This window comes from Protopterus annectens, chromosome 10.part0 (genome assembly GCF_019279795.1).
Source record: "Protopterus annectens isolate FY-2018-M chromosome 10.part0, PAN1.0, whole genome shotgun sequence".
NCBI lineage: Eukaryota > Metazoa > Chordata > Ceratodontiformes > Protopteridae > Protopterus > Protopterus annectens.
In genome coordinates this window covers 106,659,219-106,677,433 of record NC_056744.1, presented here as the reverse complement: position 1 = coordinate 106,677,433, position 18,215 = coordinate 106,659,219, and the positions used below count along the sequence as shown (strand labels likewise).

The window sequence follows — 18,215 nt, the reverse complement described above, 5'->3', positions numbered from 1 at the left end:
CTGTACCCAAGTGGCTGGCTACAAATTTCCCAAGATCGATGGGTACAAAATATAATTTCCAGAGGTTTCCTCATTCCCTTTATTTCCGATCCCCCTGTAAATTGGTATTTACCAGATGTGCCACCCATTCAATTAGACCGTGCAACATCAGAGGTCATCTCCTTACTTCATAAAAAGAGTCATCCAAGAAGTCCCTACAGAGCAAATAGGATCCGGAACTTACTCACAATTCTTTTTAGTTCCAAAAAAGACCAGGGAGTGGAGATCATTTCTAGATCTCAGCAAGCTAAACAAGTCTGTAAAAAAAATCGAAGTTCCATGTGATCACTCTGCAGTCAATTTTTCCATTTATCTGAAAAGATAATTGGATGTGCTCCATAGATCTTCAGGATGCAGATTACCATATCAAAATGGACAGACACTCCAGAAGGCATCTACGCTTTCGGCTGGGAGCCAGTCATTTTCAATTTCGAACACTGCCCTTTGGTCTCACTACAGCCCCCAGAGTGTTCACCAAATGTATGGCAGTGGTAAGGATTCCAGGTGTTTCCGTACCTAAATGACTGGCTCCTTACTGCTACCACCAAACATCAACTAATCCAAGCCAGGGAGGAGACTCTATCCTTTTGTACCAGATTAGGGATTACAATAAATCTAACAAAAAAATCCGCCTTATCTCCATGGCAGCGCATTGTCGTCTTAGGCTCAGACATAGACTCAACCACCATGACAGCAAAACTGACACCAGAAAGTATAGAATCATTGCACAGCCAAGTCAGATTCTTGCTGAAAAAAGACAGTACAGGCCAGGATAGTTCTTCAAGTCCTAGGGCCCATGGCATCCACCATTCTCTTAGTTCCCCTAGGCCATCTACACATGAGAGTACTTCAGTAGCTACTGTTTGCCCAGTGGTCAATGCAGGATCTACCCTTGTCCCACCAAATACTCATCACAAACTCCTGCAAGAAGGATCTAACATATGGTGGTTACATACAGATCAGCTTTATCTTGGTCGTCCCCTTGTTCCCCCTCAACAACACGACCATGGACACTTCCCAGATAGGGTGAGGGGGGCATTATCTGAGAATGACAGTCCAAGGTATCTGGTAGGATCATGAGAACCACTTGTACATAAATGTTCTGGCGATGAGAGCAGTGCTATATGCGTTGCAAGCACTTCACAGTTCTCTTCCCACCTGGACAATTGCGATTCAATCAGGCAACATGTCTGTTGTGTGGTACATAAACAAGCAAGGGGGAACCAAGTCTTTCCCACCTTGTCAAGAGGCACAAAGAGTATGGCAATGGGCTATGGACACTCAACGCTTTCTGGTAGCAATGCACATCCCGAGGAAGTCCAGTGTGATAGCAGACAAACTGAGTCGAGCAATTCTGATGCCTCATGAGTGGTCCCTGAAAACTTGCGGAAGAGATTATCAGCAAATGGGGCCAACCTTGCTCCGACCTATTCGTCACGTACATGAACACCTAATGCAGCAACTACTTTGCTGTCATTCCCCATCCGGGAATGTCACACAGGGATGCTCTGGTTCACAACTGGCCTCCGGGACTTCTTTATGCTTTTCCACCCTTTCCTCTCATACCCAAAGTGATTCAGAAAGCAAAACCGTTGAAGAGTACCCTGATCCTTATTGCTCCTTACTGGACTCATCAAGTCTGGTTCTCCTTCCTGTGGCCCTATCTCTTGGAGGAACCATGGATTCTGGAACCATCTCCAGACCTTCTGATTCATCAATCGGGACAGTTCCATCCTACCATCCAAACCCTAAAATTGACAGCATGGCTGCTCCATTTCCAGGAATAGCCAGGTGTTTTCCCTTTCTCCTACCATTAAACACATCCTCATTTCTTCAAATAAACCCTTCTACCAGAAAGTTATATTCCAGCAAATCGAAAAAGTTTTCCATTTGGGCAGCTAAACAAGGCATAGATCCCTACTCAGCTCCCATAGAGTCTATCCTGTCCTTCCTTGCATCTATTTTTCAAGAAGGAGCTGCAGCTGCTACCATTATGGTTCAGTTAGCTGCCATCTGTAATTTACATTTTGGGAACAAGGGAAATCCAATTATGTCCCACTCTTTATGCAAAACCTTTTTGAAAGGAGTCCTTCTCAGACCTCCAGTCAGGCAGCCTCCGGAGCCCTGGGACTTGAGCTTAGTTCTGACCTCATTAATTTCTCCACCTTTTGAACCGTCTTCTTCATCAGACTTGAAATTGTAGCCTTGGAAGACATTGTTCTTACTTGCTACAACATCTGCTAGGAGGGTTTCAGAATTGCAAGCCCTGACCATTCAACTTTCTTATATTATATTCCACAGGGATAAAGTCTCCCTAAGAACTAATCCTTCCTTTCTCCCTAAGGTATGTTCAGAACATAATCTAAACACAACTATTGAATTACCAGTATTCTTCCCAAATTACACTAATAAATCAGAATACAGACTACACCAATTAGATGTCCACAAAATTCTCCGATTTTACCTGCACAGGACTAAAGATTTTCGGAAATCGGATCAATTATTTGTTGCCTTCTCTGACAAAAACAAAGGCTTGCCTGTCTCCAAGGTTACTCTGTCTAAATGGCTTTCAGAATGCTTGTCTTTTGCTTACAAAAATGCTGGTAAAACAACTACCTACTAAAATAAAAGGTCATTCAACTAGAGCAGTATCAGCTTCATATGCCTTCAGATCAAAACTCCCAATTGATGCCATTTTTGCAGCAGCTACGTGGGCAAGACCTCATACCTTTGTCACTCATTACAAATTGGACTTGGCCTCCCAGGACAGGTCATCGTTTGGGTCCACTGTGCTGAAGAGTCTCTTTTTTTGAGCCACCCAGGATAAAGGTGCTGGGGATGCTGTCCCGTCCAGCAAGAATTAAGGCGTGATAGGACTACATAACATAAAGAAGTTATGTACTTATCATAAAGTTCCATGTTTGTAGTCCATCTCACCTACATTCTTGCATCCCACCCTCCTTCCCCCTTCCTGTATCCTGGAGGAACTGGTGGACTGTCCATTATGCTGTCTGACCTTGTTATAGTTGTCCGTCCACATGGCATGGATAGTAATACAAAGTACTTTTGTTTATATGTAGATAGTTATTGATAGCATAGTTACTATTATGTATGTAGTTACTTTTTTGCAAACAAGATCTGGGGATTGCCGTAATGCACCATGGGATAGGGGATAGCCTCGAGCTTTAGTATCAGCCATGTCGGAGCCAAACCCATCCAGCAAGAATGCAGGCGAGATGGACTACAAACATGGAACGTTATGGTAAGTACATAACCTCTTTTTATGGTTAGTGAGAGGTTTGACAGTCCATATGAATATGGTAAGTATGAGTCATACTGAAGATTTCTGTTAAGAGTTAAAGAACTGAATTAATAGGACTAAAACAGGAAAGATATGCCAAGTATAGGTTATTTTGCTGTCAGTGGGGCAGTGGCATTCTACCATTTTGTGTAGGTGTTGTATGAGGTTTTCCTTCCTAAATTTGGGAAATCTAGGCGAATCCCTAATGGATGGAGAAATGGATTCCTGGAGTTTGGAAACATGTATTGAGAAACTATGGTTACTATATTGCTAACTGGAGTCTGGGTTATGAAGGGAAGGAGCATTTGGGGGCTGAGATCTGAGGTTATCAGTCCTTTTTTTATCTTTGTTTTATGGTAAAATGACCTTCAAGAAAGGGAAATGATTTACCGCTGTGCACCTACTGGTAATTCATTTCTTTTCCTTCATACCCTTGCGTATTAAGCATCAGTAGCTCTTTCTGAGGGCTTTCAAATGCATGTTCCTTAGCTACATAGATGTCTTTTGAAAATCCATGCTGCCATATGAAGTTACTCACACTCTCCTTTTCACTAGCTAATCAGCTGCTTGTAATTTTAATGAAAGCCCAAACCAAAGAGCATTAACACTCTTTCCTGCATGAAATGAACTCTCTTCAGATGTTAAGGAGTGTGTTGGTGACATAAAGGCATTTTTCATTGTGCTTCCAAGATGAATGCCAAGTGTTCTACAATATTTGCTGACAGTGAAGTGGGTTCATAGTAGTACTGACTGTAGTGACATTAAGAAGGGGAAATCATTGAAACCTGCCCTCTGCCCTTGTATTGCAGTTCCAGGAAATTCCTTTTTATTTATATTGTTGATCCTTTTCCTGCAATGTTGATATGAATTTATCCCTTAGATTCCTCAACATTTATCTGTTGTGTCAGATGAGCATTGTTACGTATTTATATTGCAGAGTATGTAAGCTAATTTCATATTTTTTTTCCCAGATCTGGAATTGCCTGCTTGGAATTGACTGCAGGATGAGTAATTGGACCAGTCCATGGAAGTCATTCATAGAAAATGATCTTATAAAAAGAATCAAAGCGGTAAAAGTAGTTTTCTAAGATGTGTCTGTAGTCTACCTGATGTGAATTTGTTTAACAAAGATTAATTTTTTCTGTACTCTCCTTCCCCATGTCTGACGGAACCTGCCTGATAGCTCAGCTACCTACACACAGTCAACCCATTGCTCCATAAGGGTTTGTGACAGACATCCCCAGGCTAGGTGAGAGCCCTCCCTGTGACCCATTCATGGGAACATATGTTAGTGCATCTATTCCCCCCAACTGCAAGAGGATCCTGGTAAAAAGTTGGTCGGCTAGCTGGTCTCTCAGAGTGGCCCTACCCCTAGGTTGCCTTAGCAGTTTACATACACGTGCACACACACACACACACACACACACACACACACACACACACACACACACACACACACACACACACACCATCAATTCCCTAGATCAGTGGGGAAGTCCATACCCAACAGAGTGCAGGCCAACCTGGCCACTACAGATGAGCAATATTATTTCTGTCCACTGCTAGGTCTCTCCACACTTCCCCCCAAAGATGGCAAGTTGGCATCAGACATTCAACTCTGTTGTCTGGTCTATATTCAGGGCTTCATCCTTCTGTGTTATGGGGTGGGGTGGCTGAGTAACAAAGGGCAAATATTTTAATCAGAAAATGGTGTTACATATAAAGGTTTTATTAACTTTACTTTGCAAATGACTTTTTATCATTCTAGATATCATACTTAAGTAACATAGCTGCCCTTTTTTAAGTCCTTGATTTTTTTTTAAATTTGCCCTTTTAGTAGTAGTTAACTGGGTCTGTATAAGCTGTCCTGTTTGCCTTATTTTGTCACCATCACTATCTGTACCGTGCACTGATGTTTCTGAAATACTGTCATTTGTTTGCAGTAGGGTGAGGTACATCTAGGATTACTAATTTTACCCTTTTTGTCTGTCACATTTCACTCATTGAAAGTGGATGAGTATATTTATTGTTACTTGTTCTAGGAGCGTCCTGACAAACAAATCCTAATCTACTGGACTGAGAAGTTGAAGATAAATAATGTTTCTCCAGCTCTTCATGATCTCTTCCATACCTGTGCTCTGGATGCTGTGAAGGAAGTGTGCCAGGTAAATGAGCAATTTTTTTGGGAAGTTGCCATTTTGCTTCATATTTTTTAGTTATCATTTCGATAAGCATAAAGTCTGTCATATACTGGATTAAAGATAGTATATCATTATATCTTTTCCAAAGGCATATGTTGCCAATAAAAAGAGAAGGGTTTTCTGCATTATGCATGCCAAGGAAGATACTAAAAACATTCTGTTTAGAAACAAGAACATCCTTCAACCAAAAAGACCAAACAAAATTTGCTGGTGTATACTGACTATGACTTAAATGGGTATAACTTGTAAAAAAAACATAAACTAGAAGGTCACTTGTATGATAGCTAATTATTTTGTGTTGACATCCATGAATAGGTAAGCAAAACTTAAGTTTGCCAGTAAGTTGTGCTTTTACATGGGTGTCTCTCAACATTAGGTCTTTGTGAAGCTGTGCATTGTCTCTGGTTCTTAAAGTGCAGGTTTACTCCAAGGCACAGCTTCAGTGACTGATGTGCAGTAGGTTCTGCAAAGGTCTTGATGCTGATATTCTGGAATGTGCATGTATTCACTCTTCAGAATGAAGAGTTACCACTAATGACTGGGGAGCATGGCAGTCCTTTTGAAGTTACCCTAATCTCATCAACCCTAATCACGTCTTAATTTTCAGGGGGAGTCTGTTCTAGAGGTGGTGGACCACTGTGTGATGAACGTCTCTCTCTATTTTATTTATCTGCTGGTCAAGATATAGATCCTTGGTTCTGGTATTGGTAGGACTTTTTGATTTGTGGAGCTACAAGAGATCCAGATTGTCATGCCTTATTTTATATTCCCTACTAATTGTCCCTTTTTCAACAACACTTTTAATTCAAGGCTCAAATAATAACTCTACCAACTATTTCAGATCATGCACCAGTAATTGCTAAGATAAAAATGCATGTTAATGAAGTAAAGATCAAACACTGGCATTTCCCCACCTACCTGTTAAAAAAAGAGAAATTTAAGGAATGGATAGTAGAAATTATCCAGGAGTTATTAGGGAAGATAGAAAGCACTCCAGAAGTTATAGCTAGTGAGTGGGATAAAGTGAAAGTGGAGTTTAAAAACAGAGTAGAAGTAAAAGAAAAAGAGACCTAATTAAGAAGTTTTTAGAGGAGTTGACAAAGGTTAAACTATTATAAATCAGGGGACTCTCACAGAACAAGATTAGACTCAATTACTAAAAGTTAGGAGGACATGAGAAAAAATAATTATATATAGCCAATCTACAGGAAAATCTCCAGGAATAGATGGTATTCCAGTGGAAGTTTGGAAGTTTGGCGGAAGAAATTGATAAAGATCTGGAAGGTTTTGTTTAACAGTATTTTAAAAGGAGAAACGGCACCAACATCCTAGAAAAAAACTGTGGTGGCTGCAGTACTTAACGAGGGTAAAGTCCCATCTGGCCCATTTCAATTTTAAACCATGATTATAAAGTGTTTATGTCTGTAATAGCTAAAAGGTGACAAAGGTGGTACCAAAACTGATAGATATGGATCAGCGTGATTTTGTGGACTGGAGGCAAACATTTTACAATTAATAGGACAATGGTTATCAAGAGAGAAGCAGAATGTAAGAAAATGCCACGGTTGTTGATGAGTCTTGATACAGAGAAAGTATTCAACAGAGTAAGCTTGATTTTATGAGTAAGACAATGGAAGGATTTGCATTCCCTAATGAAATAATAAGGTTGATTATGAGGGTATATGAAGAAATGGAGGTGAAAATTAAAGTTGGGAGGTGTCCTGTCTGATATGTTTTGTTTGAGCAGAGGAACCTGGCAAGGATATCTTCCTTCAACTTTGTTATTTGCATTATATTTAGAACCAGTGGCAAAGAAAATAAAAGATTCAGAAATTCAAGGATATAATTGGTATGGTAATGAAGAGTAGTTGGCTTTATTTACAGATATTATTTTGTACCTGATAAAAACAGAAAAGGAATTTCAGTGTTCTGGAACACTCTGAGACAGTTTCAAGTCTTTTCAAGATACAAAATTAATGACGTTAAAACAAAGGCAGTAGGTGTAAACTATCTACCCATACATGAATTGGTCCAGCAATACCCATATTTATGGGATCATGGCAAGTGAAGTACTTAGGAATATAGATTAAAAAGGATTCTTTTATGGCAGCTAAGGATATATAGGATATCTAGGAAGAAACTAAACAAGAGGTAATACAAAAACTAAGAAACTGGAAGCTCTGTTTTATGGATATGGGATGACTGCAAAAGGGCACAGTGAATAAGCAAGACAGGGCTGGAATTTACTGGAGAAAACAGGCAAAAGAACCAAGGTATTGAGAGCAAAAAATGGAGGAAAGGTAGTAGAATGCATGCTGACAAAATACTGTTATTTTAGCAACTTTTTATGTTTATAAGAGCAGTATTTAAAATCTGTCCATATGCTTGGACCGCTGCCCCCCATTATTTTAGGTTTTGTCCAGATTTCTTGCTGTAAGAGGTTGAGAGGTGTGCATTAATGGAAGTTCATCTGACAATAAAGTATTTAAAAAATCATCTTGTAAAAGGGATATAAATTGATCTAATATTAAATTGGATACACAGAAACTGCACCTTAATTAGTAGAAATGTGCTGTCAGTCAGCACATTTGTCCAGAACCTTAATGCCATATCTTTGAGATAATAACAACTAACACTCACTGCTTTATCTGTTGAACTGATTTCAGCACATTCAAACAGTTTGCAGTAAGAGAGGTGATTGTATATTCATGATCTAAATATATTTTGTGCAAGCAAGTAATGTTGCATCCAATATCTAATTACTTAATCAAGCTGTTTCTTTTAATGCAGTGGTTTAAACCATTCACATTAAAACAGGAAATATGTATGCCTTGAGCATTCAAAACAGAATAACCTTATTAATTCCCTTGCAGCAATAGGGACTTCACCCACATCTCAACCAACGCATACAGAACAAAATTAACAAAATAGTATGGGCCAACAAAGTTATAATAACTGAAGCTGTAGTAACTTCCCAAGTTTAGGCATTCAAAGGGCCATATGGATTTACACTCAAGGCTTTTATTTCAGTTTCTGCTTCTTTAGAAATTGACATTAATTAATGACACCTTTCAGGTCACATATAAAGACTTAATGCTGACTGGAAACATGCATTTTTACTTTGTGGCACACTTTAAATATATAATTAAAGCTTTTCCTCTGAGGAAGAAGAACCACAGTGGGAGGACACATGCACTTGGTCAGATATATGCAACCTGACATACTAATTGTCATTTCCATAATGAACTAAAATGAATAATAAATGCTCTTTCTGATCAGAAGGAGGAGGTTCCAACATGTGAAAATAATCAGGATTTATTTGTCAAAGATGGCTCATCTGCTACATTGCTAAGAGTAAGCAAGATTATGGGCACAATAAAAAAAAAATAAATAAAAAGAAAATAGTCCAGGTGCTTTGTGTAAGCGTGTATCCCTAGATCTGAAGTAGGAGATTCATTTGTCTGCAACCTGTGGGTTATGGATCCGATATCAGATCCGAACCGGCATGGTTTTCCAGCTATGGAACCGAGCTCTCAGCTCTTCCCCTCACCCATAATGCCCTGCTCTCCCTACATGACCTCAGATCTAGTTTGCCGCGCTGGTGACCAGATTGGATTTCAGAGCTCTTCAGCTAAGTGTTTGTTATTACCTTTTACAGTGTTAAATTTAAAAATTTTTAGTTAGTTTTGTGTGAAAGTTGTAGGTTCCCTATCCTTATAGCTTAAAGTTTTTAAGTTTTAATAACTTTTATAACTTTTAGTTATCCCTCCCCTCACTGCTGCGTAGTGTGTGTTTGGGCCTGTGTTTACTTGGCTAGTTAGCTTTTACTTTTTTTTTTCAAAAAAAAAAAAAGTAGTAGTAGTATCCTTAGGATGCCTGAACCCCCTAAGGCTTTCTTTTCGAAGTGCTCCGAGTGTGGCCATAAGCTTTCCCCTGCTGATGGCCACACTCAGTGCGTTCAATGCCTTGGGGTTGAACACCTCACTTCTGGATGTTCCATTTGTGCAGGGTTCAACCCCAGGGCATTGAAGGAGCGGAGGTCGAAGCTGGTCCTGGCGGGACTTTTGCCCCCGGACTCGGCTTCGACTACCGCTCCTTCAGGGGGTACCGTGTCTACGGTTCCCTCCTCTCCTTCTCCCCCTCCTCCACCTGGGACTCAACCTCCCTCTAGTGGTTTGGGGGAGAGGGAAGCAAGAAAAAAGGACCGGAGGGAGAAGCACCATAAGCGGCGGGCCGAGACCTCTGTTTCGGCCCCGCCTGCCAAGCGGGCTTCTCCTCCGGCCTCCTTGTCTGCTGGTTCCCCCCTCCTCGGCTCCGGTCTCCAGTGTGCTTCTCACCGGGACCCGAGGAGGAGGAGATCCGATCTCCATCGAGGCTATCGAGGAGGCACTCAAGGCCTACCTCGGTAGCCTCGTCGAGATCCACGTACAGTTTATCTGATGCTGATCTGGACCGGATGATGAGAAGGTTCATCCAGGCCCAGATGCAGATGGGAGTGCTCCTGCCTCCCCCCCCTCTGGGGGGGAGCTCGACCCCTTTCTTTAAACCTATAGCTCCTTCTCCGACCCGCTACCCGGGTTCGGAGCGGTTGGAGCCGAGCAGCTTCGGAGCCGGGGGTGGGTCGGCGCCGATAGTACTGGGTACTTCGGATCTGACCCTGTCCTCGAGTGCTTCGGATCCGACCTCTCAGAGCCTGGATCCGAGCTTCGGATCCGGGGGGATCAGTGCTCCTGGAGCGCACTGCCCCCTCGGATCTGAGTGCTTCGGTGCCGGCTCCGATCCACTCTTCGGATCCGAGGGGGAGCCGATTATCGGATCCTTTGGTCGAGGTTGGCTCCCCCTCGGCTTTTGATGTAGTGGAGAGGGCCCTGTTGAGGGTTTCCGGACCCCCGGCACTTGCTTCGCCCGTCCCGCTCCATCTGCACTGGGCCAGGCTTCCACCATCCGGCCACTGGGACAGCCCGCTCCTTTGCCCCAAGTTGTTCCTTTGGAACATGACACCGCTTGCGAGGGGTCCTCTGACAGCCCCCCTGAGGATGCCCCTCGCAAGCATACGTGCAAAAGGAGGCACATAGACTCCCCCGAGTCTCTCACAGAAGACACGGATTTGGAGGAAGGGGAAGGCTCCCCAAGATCACCCCCCGAGGATGTCTCCTTTGGAGACATCATGGAAATGCTTCGCATAAGGGGGGGGTGGTCTGCCCCCAAGTCTTCCTCGGACGAGTCCGTGTTCTTGGAGGCATTTGAGGCGGGCCCGTCTACCTCTTGGGTGTCCCCTCCTGCCGACCCCCTGGTGGACCTGATTACCACCAGGGCGTGGAAGGATCCGGACACCGTGGAGCCAATCCCAAAAAGGCCAGACCGTATCCTTAGTCCCCCGGCTGACCGTGCCCACTGGAGCAAGGGGCCTCCGGTAGATGCCATGTTGACGGCGGCAGCCACCAAGAGGGAACTTGCTCAGGAGAGTCCCTCAGTCCATCCCCCGAGCAAGGAGTCTCGAATGATGGACCGCTTGGGGAAGCGAATGTTTAGTTCAGCGACCTTTTCAGTGAGGGCGCTGAACTACTTGGCACATGTGATTAGGATGCAGCGCGATCTTATCAAGGAATACGCTGCATCCCCCCCAGAGTCCATGTCGGAGGAGGACAAACTGTTGCACTCCACCCGTATGGCCACTCTCAGGTCCGTGACTAATACCTCTATGCGGTTACTGTCCCATGCTACGGAGGGAGCCGCTAGAGTCGCAGGGACAGGCCTAGTTACTAGACGTCAGGCCTGGCTCCGCCATTGCGATTTCACAGAGCCCTTCAAGGCGTCATTCGCGAACGCTCCCTTCGATGGTTCTGCCCTTTTTGGCAAAACTGTTCGCGATACTTTGACCCAGAGCGAGAAGGAATGGAAGACGCTGTCTGCCGTCGGAATCCGCTTCTCTGTGCCCCAGAGGCCCTATTCTAGGAACCAAAAGGGCCAGAAGAAGATGTGGTTCCGGAAGTCGCAGCAGTCCCAACCCACTCCGGACAACCAGTCCTTCCGTGGCAGAGGAGGACAGGGAGGACGCCGCCCCAGGGGCAGAGGGGCTCCCAGGAACTTCGGGTCCAGAGAACCTTTCTCTGAACGGCCCGCGCAGCAGCCCTGAAGGGTTGCCCGGCTGCTCCACTCTGGAGGCAGTCGGGGGACGTTTTTCTGAGCACCTAGTGGCATGGGAGTCCATAACATCAGACCGCTGGGTCCTCCGCATCATATCCAGAGGATACCGCATTCCATTTCATCACATCTGAAAATTGAAGTCCCTCCCCGATGTTCCACCCGGTCAGTGGGAGGCCGCTTTAGCAGAAATTGGCCATCTGCTGAAGAAAAGAGCCATCCAGCCCGTCCCCCCAGACCAGATCGGATCAGGGTTCTACTCCAGGTTCTTTTTAGTGCCAAAAAAGACGGAGGATCTAAGACCAATATTAGACCTTTCACTCTTGAACCTGGCAGTTCCCAAGGAGAAGTTCCGAATGGTTACCTTGCAGTCCATTCTCCCCCTTCTGGGAGAAAATCACTGGATGTGCTCTATAGACCTCAAGGATGCGTACTACCACATTCTAATGGACAGACGCTCCAGGAGGTTTCTTCGCTTCCAGCTGGGAGCCAGTCACTACCAATTCAGGGTCCTTCCCTTTGGTCTCACCACAGCCCCCAGGGTGTTCACCAAAGTATTAGCAGTGGTAGCGGCCCACCTGAGGCTTCAGGGGGTACAGGTCTTCCCTTACCTGGACGACTGGCTCCTCACCGCCCCAACAAGACATCTACTGTTATTGGCGCGAAATTCCTTTCTCCATCTAGCTCCCCGTCTGGGCATCACAATAAATGCAGAAAAGTCCAACCTAGCCCCTACGCAATTCATAGATTTTATAGGTGCCAGGTTAGACACGAGACAGTTAAGAGCCTTCCTCACTGCGGACAGAATTCAGAATCTGCAGCTCCAGGTGCGGGCCATCCTCCACTCCAGCTCAGTTCCGGCGGAGTTGGTCCTGAGGGCTCTAGGGTCCATGGCAGCAGTGATAGCTCTTCTTCCTCTCGCCAGGTTCAATATGCGGGTCCTTCAATGGACCCTCCTCGTTCAGTGGTCTTATCTTGCTCTTCCTATGCATCATCCCGTTGCGATCAGCAAGGCTTGCAAGTGGTCCCTCCTATGGTGGCTCCACTCACAAGATCTACACGGAGGCCGCCCCTTTTGTGCTTCTCCCCCTCTCGCCACGGTGACCACGGACGCCTCCCGCCTCGGGTGGGGGGGGGGGCATTTTGCAGGCCAGACGGTCCAAGGCACGTGGAACGATTCAGAGACCTTACTGCATATCAATGTTCTAGAGATGAGAGCAGTGCTCTTAGCGTTGCAAGCACTACAGGCCTTTCTTCCCTTGGGAACTATTGCAATTCAGTCGGACAACATGTCTGTCGTCTGGTACATCAACAAACAGGGGGGAACCAGGTCTTACCCTCTTTGTCGAGAAGCCATGAGAGTGTGGGAATGGGCAATCTCCACCAACCGCTTTCTCATCGCAACGCATATTCCGGGTCGGTCCAACATCCTTGCGGACAAACTCAGTCGCACCATTCTCTCCCCTTACGAGTGGTCTCTCAATGCTCAGGTAGCGAAACGCATCTTCGCACGGTGGGGAACTCCTTGTTGCGATCTTTTTGCGTCTCCCTCAAACACCAAGTGCGACAGTTTTTTCGCTGTAATCCCTCCTCCCGGAGATACCCCAAGAGACGCTCTGGTGCATGCTTGGCCCCCCAGTCTTCTTTATGCTTACCCTCCTTTGCCTCTGATGCTCCAAGTTCTTCAGAAAGCCTCTCGGTTGGGGTGCAGAATGATTCTCATTGCCCCATTCTGGCCTCGACAGATCTGGTTCCCTTTCCTAAGGTCTCACTCAGTGAATCCTCCTTGGATTCTAGATCCCATTACGGATCTGATATCTCACCCGTCCCATCTATCAACCCCGAATCTGGACAACCTGAAGCTAACTGCTTGGCTGCTCCAGTTCCACTCCTAATCAGGACTCCCGGTATTTCGTCTCCAGTTAAGGCCATCCTGGTAGCGGCTCATAAACCATCTACCAGGAAAGTTTACCACAGCAAGTGGAAACGGTTCTCCATTTGGGCGGAGCGGCAAGGTCTAGATCCCTTCACAGTTCCCCTTCCTCTGGTGCTTGACTTCCTAATCACTCTTTTCAATGATGGTGCCAGCAGTTCCACGGTCAAAGTGCAACTTGCGGCAATTTCTCACTATCATATTGGTCAAGACTCCAGTCCACTGATGTCTGCCAAATTGTGTAAGATTTTCCTAAAAGGTACTTTTCTCCTCAGAACCCCTTCTTATAGCAGCCCAATGAGCCTCTTTGTATGTGATGTTTCTGCATCATATTTTTCTATGCAGAAAGACTTATAATAAATGTGATCACTTTATTCCTAATATGGGGTATATGTAGTACTGTGCTGTTTTTGAAAACAGCCTAGCTGGCAGAGAAAAGTTTTTTTTTCTGATCACTAAAGAACTCCACTAATGGGTGACGTTCCTGTTGCTATTGCAGTAACTGCAAAAATAAATTTGAAAGAAAAAAGTAATTAAAAAGTATGTATATTCTTTGTTTCTTTTTCTTTTTTTTATTGGGGGAAATGCAGCCCAGCAGATGCTCATAACATAGTTGCCATTGTGTCTGAAAGTATTAAAAGTGCAAAACTCCAAGTTAGTACTAGAGATTATTTGTAGAATGGGATAACTTTATCTGTTTATAAAGCACTTAATTTGAGATTGAGCCTGAGAAACTGTTTTGATCTGTTTCAGCTCTTGCCCATTTTGTTTATAAGTTCTGAACTGTCAAATTTAAGATGTCAAGTTTTGAGAGAATGGTGGTATCCCTTGCAGGAGTCTGACAGTTATGTTGTCTAACTTAATTAAGGAGGACAATAACAATACTTTCCTGTTCACTGAGTATAAAAGCAGCCTTACCTTTTTGTCCATAGCAGTCAGGCCTCCCAACCGTCCCAAATTACTCGGTTTTTACCGAGTTGTGGGGTCTGAATAAAGGGGTGCCACGATTCCCGAGTGGCACCCCTTCATTTCCGATTTCTTTGCTTATTTTTTGAATTTTCGCGCTGCTGGAGCTGACATCATCACGTGTGCAATGACGTCAGCTCCGTCAGTGCTACCAGCCAGTCGGAACTGAGCTCAAGGAGCTCACGTCATCATTTCCGGCTGGCTGCGAACAGGCCGAGAATTTGAAAATAACTGTTTCTGCCAAGAAAAGAATGCTGGCTTAGTTTGGACTTTGCTTATTTCGGATTGAAAGAACTGCCGGGAGAGAATGCTTTTGCTGCCGTTTCGAACTGCTGGGAATTAGGTAAGGAACAAAGGGTGTGTGTGTGTGTGTGTGTGTGTGTGTGTGTGTGTGTGTGTGTGTTCAGCAGTAGTATTCTAAGCACTAATTGTATTCGATTGGATTAGTTGTTAACTGATGCCTTTGAAGAAGGTTCGTTTGTGTTTCTTATGTCAGAATTGTTTTAAATTAGTCAAAAATGCCTTGCTTCAAAAATTATGTGCAGTTTAAAATTCATTTGTAAGTGATGTTAACGCAGAGTGCATCATTTGGAAAGGGTCGCTTTTGTATCATTTTACATAACAAAATGATAGCGTAAGTTATGAATGTATTATTTCATTTTATTTTACTAAATACTTCCGGCAGTGTTTGAAAGCCCGTAGGGTTGTCAGAGGTGCTTTGAGCGAAAAAACTGTCACTTGGTAAAGTCGCAGTCTATTTGTAAATGTTTTTGTTGGTTTGAGCTCGCTAAGGGAGGTGAGGGAGAGAAAAAGTGGGCTGTGCTGATGAAGTTTACAAGGAATTTGGTGTTTTGTTGTTACGGATTCCTCGCCGGTGTAATAAACACTGTAACAAAGTGGCTTGGAGGAACTGGAAAACATGGACTAAGGAATTTGTTTATTTTCTGTCTGCACCCTAAAAAGATAACAGTATACAAAGTTGATAGATGTGACTCTTGTTGCTCCAGACTTGAGATTTATTTCCTCCTGCGTTCGAGATCGTTGGCTGTTTAATAGTATTTTGAATTTTTCAGTTTATATTTTTTTCTTATGTTTCTGGCTCATACTGATTTTAATATGCCTTTTTCAAAGACTTGAATGTATGAGGTTGCCATTTACTGTATACTGTTCTGGATGTTCTGCATATATGTTTCTGTCACCAAAATATAAACTGGTGCTACTGTATTACGGGTGCTTTATTCATGCTTTCTGTGGAAAATGTTGTTGCTGTTAGTGGAAAGTGACGCTTTAATGTATTTAGTGTGGCATGTTTTGTGGGGAATGGTACAAGTGGTGATTTAAAACTTTGACTGGAGTGGTAAAATTGTACCCAGACCCCCCCAGATTTTTTTCAATCACGTAGTACTTGATCTTTCAGACCATTAACAACTAGCTACATGGGTAGAGTTATGGTCTTGTGTGTAGTAGATCTTTGATTTGAGTCCATAACAGGCAGAATACATCTGTAAATAAATGAATTGATAGTATGCTGCTTGTTATTGGTAATAGTTATCATTATTTTACAGTCCAGTCTTCACTGTGTCATTGTGCTGTTCCTTATTTTAAATGACTTGGGCGTGTTTTATGCTGCTATGTCTGGTGGAATGTGGATAATGGCAGTACTTAAGGAATCTACAACTTTCCAGACATAAAGTACTTGGATGTCTATGGTCAGGAGTGATAGTAGGGGGTGAGAAGTTAGTCCTGTGGCAGTAGTATTTCAGTGTTTCCTTGACTACAGGTTAAATTTTAGTATAGTTAATTTTGATAGGGGATCACTTCTGTGTCTCTGCTCAATGGCGGCACAGGAAAATAACTTTCTTGGGTGGCGTAAGACAGGGAACCTTGTTGGCTAGGATTACATAGGCCCTTGAGGCCGATAGCCTAGTACCTACCTATGAACCTATAAAATGCAGCGGTTTGGCAAGGAATGTGACTGTTGTGTTTACGTTCAGTATTAAACCTATGAACTTGAGGAACAAATGGGTATGAGCATTTATAACTTGCTGTCCTTCGAGAAGCTTACTTGCTGTGTCAGTAATTAAAACAATGGCATTTTTTGTTACCTCTGCTTATGTGTGATTGTTAAGCATGTATTATTTTTGATGGAAATTAATGATTCTGACTTTAGGGGAAGGTTTTTCTATAAAGTGTTATAAATCCATCTAGCCACAGAATGACTCTACTATTTTTGGACATGGGGCCTGGTGTCACTTCAACAGTGATAGTTATCAGTGTTGATATATATTGAAAAGTAACCAAATCGATACTTTTGTTTTTAGTGCTACCTTTATTGGGCTGTTGGTTCTCCCAGTAGTGCATTTTCAGAATCAGATCAGGCATTACCTTAGAGCACAGATAGAGGTTATCTCAAGTATTCTATAAGAACAACAGTATAGAGAAGGTTCTTAAGGTATTTATAAGTAGTCTAAAGTTTCTTGCTCTGTTGTTTTAGTAAGAAGTCATACTTTATAAGCTGGCTCATGTAGCATAGTACTGTGTTGGATCAGTAAGGTGTGTATGTGGTATAATGGTATGATTAAGCATATTATTAAGAATTAAATGGGTTTCAGAGATGATTCACAGTCTTCCTATTTTTTAAACTGCTGATTTAGTATAGTGGTATGTTGCACTGACTGTAGTGTATAGTGTTCTGGGTTCAAGACTTGCCAGTAACATGCATGGTGGTAACACAACATTTTATTCTAGCAACTTTCCAAAATCATACAAGCAGTGTTTAAAATGTATCTCTGGTTTTTGACATTTTGCCCCCCGCCAAAAAAATTGAAAATAATTGCGAGAAGCTGAGCAAGATGCCTATGACTTACACTACTGTCATTCTGTTTATAGTTTGGGTGTAGAAGTAGACTTTTATGATGGAAATGTTCTGAATTGGTCAGTTTTGTAATTATTGGTTCATGCATTTTCTTTCATTGCCTACGGTATAGCCTACTGGAAAAATGTTCATTCAAACAAATTTAAAATGTGCTCTGTCTAACAAGTGTGCTGTATTATACAAGGAATATAACTTAATAAAGTCAGGAAAGTGTATCAAAGAAAAAAACACATGTATGTTTCTTGTTTTGTGTGCAACGGGTCAATGATTTGAAAACAGCCCAAAGGTAATCTTTATCCACCACTGGCCAGATGCATTTTCTTTGGATGTGATGCAGGTTTCAATGTTGTTTCAATGAATGTGAGTTTCAAGGGCAGAAAAGTTTTAATGCCAAGTCTATTTTCATTGTGAGACAGTATTGCTTTGTTTATCAGATGTCTGCTAGTGTTTGTGCATTGATGTGCTACAAAATGTAAAAATAAAATCCAAATAATCATTGCAGAAGTAAAGCAGTATGCACACATTAGTGTTTATGGAAAATGAGGCGAAATAGCCAAGTAATGGGACACTGGAATGGCTGCAGGTGGGCTCTGGTGCCATATTTTGGTTGTCTGTTCTTCAGTTTGTGTTCGAAAGTTGGTATCCCACAATTCGATTGGAGTGGGCGGGGTTACGTAATTATGTATGCAAATTTGATGTTAATCAGCGTACAGATTTGTACCTATTTTTCATGGCCCTTGTCCAGATTTTTGATGT

At 43.0% G+C, this 18,215-nt stretch overlaps 1 protein-coding gene across 1 annotated transcript in view; it reads left to right on the top strand.

Annotated features, from left to right (window-relative positions):
• LOC122812984 (E3 ubiquitin-protein ligase rnf213-alpha-like) overlaps nucleotides 1–18,215 on the top strand; it is a 1,982,151-nt gene that overhangs the window by 273,565 nt on the left and 1,690,371 nt on the right. Inside the window, 2 exon segments of the mRNA XM_044085079.1 lie at nucleotides 4,312–4,410; nucleotides 5,383–5,505. Coding sequence (XP_043941014.1) covers nucleotides 4,312–4,410; nucleotides 5,383–5,505 — 222 coding nt within the window.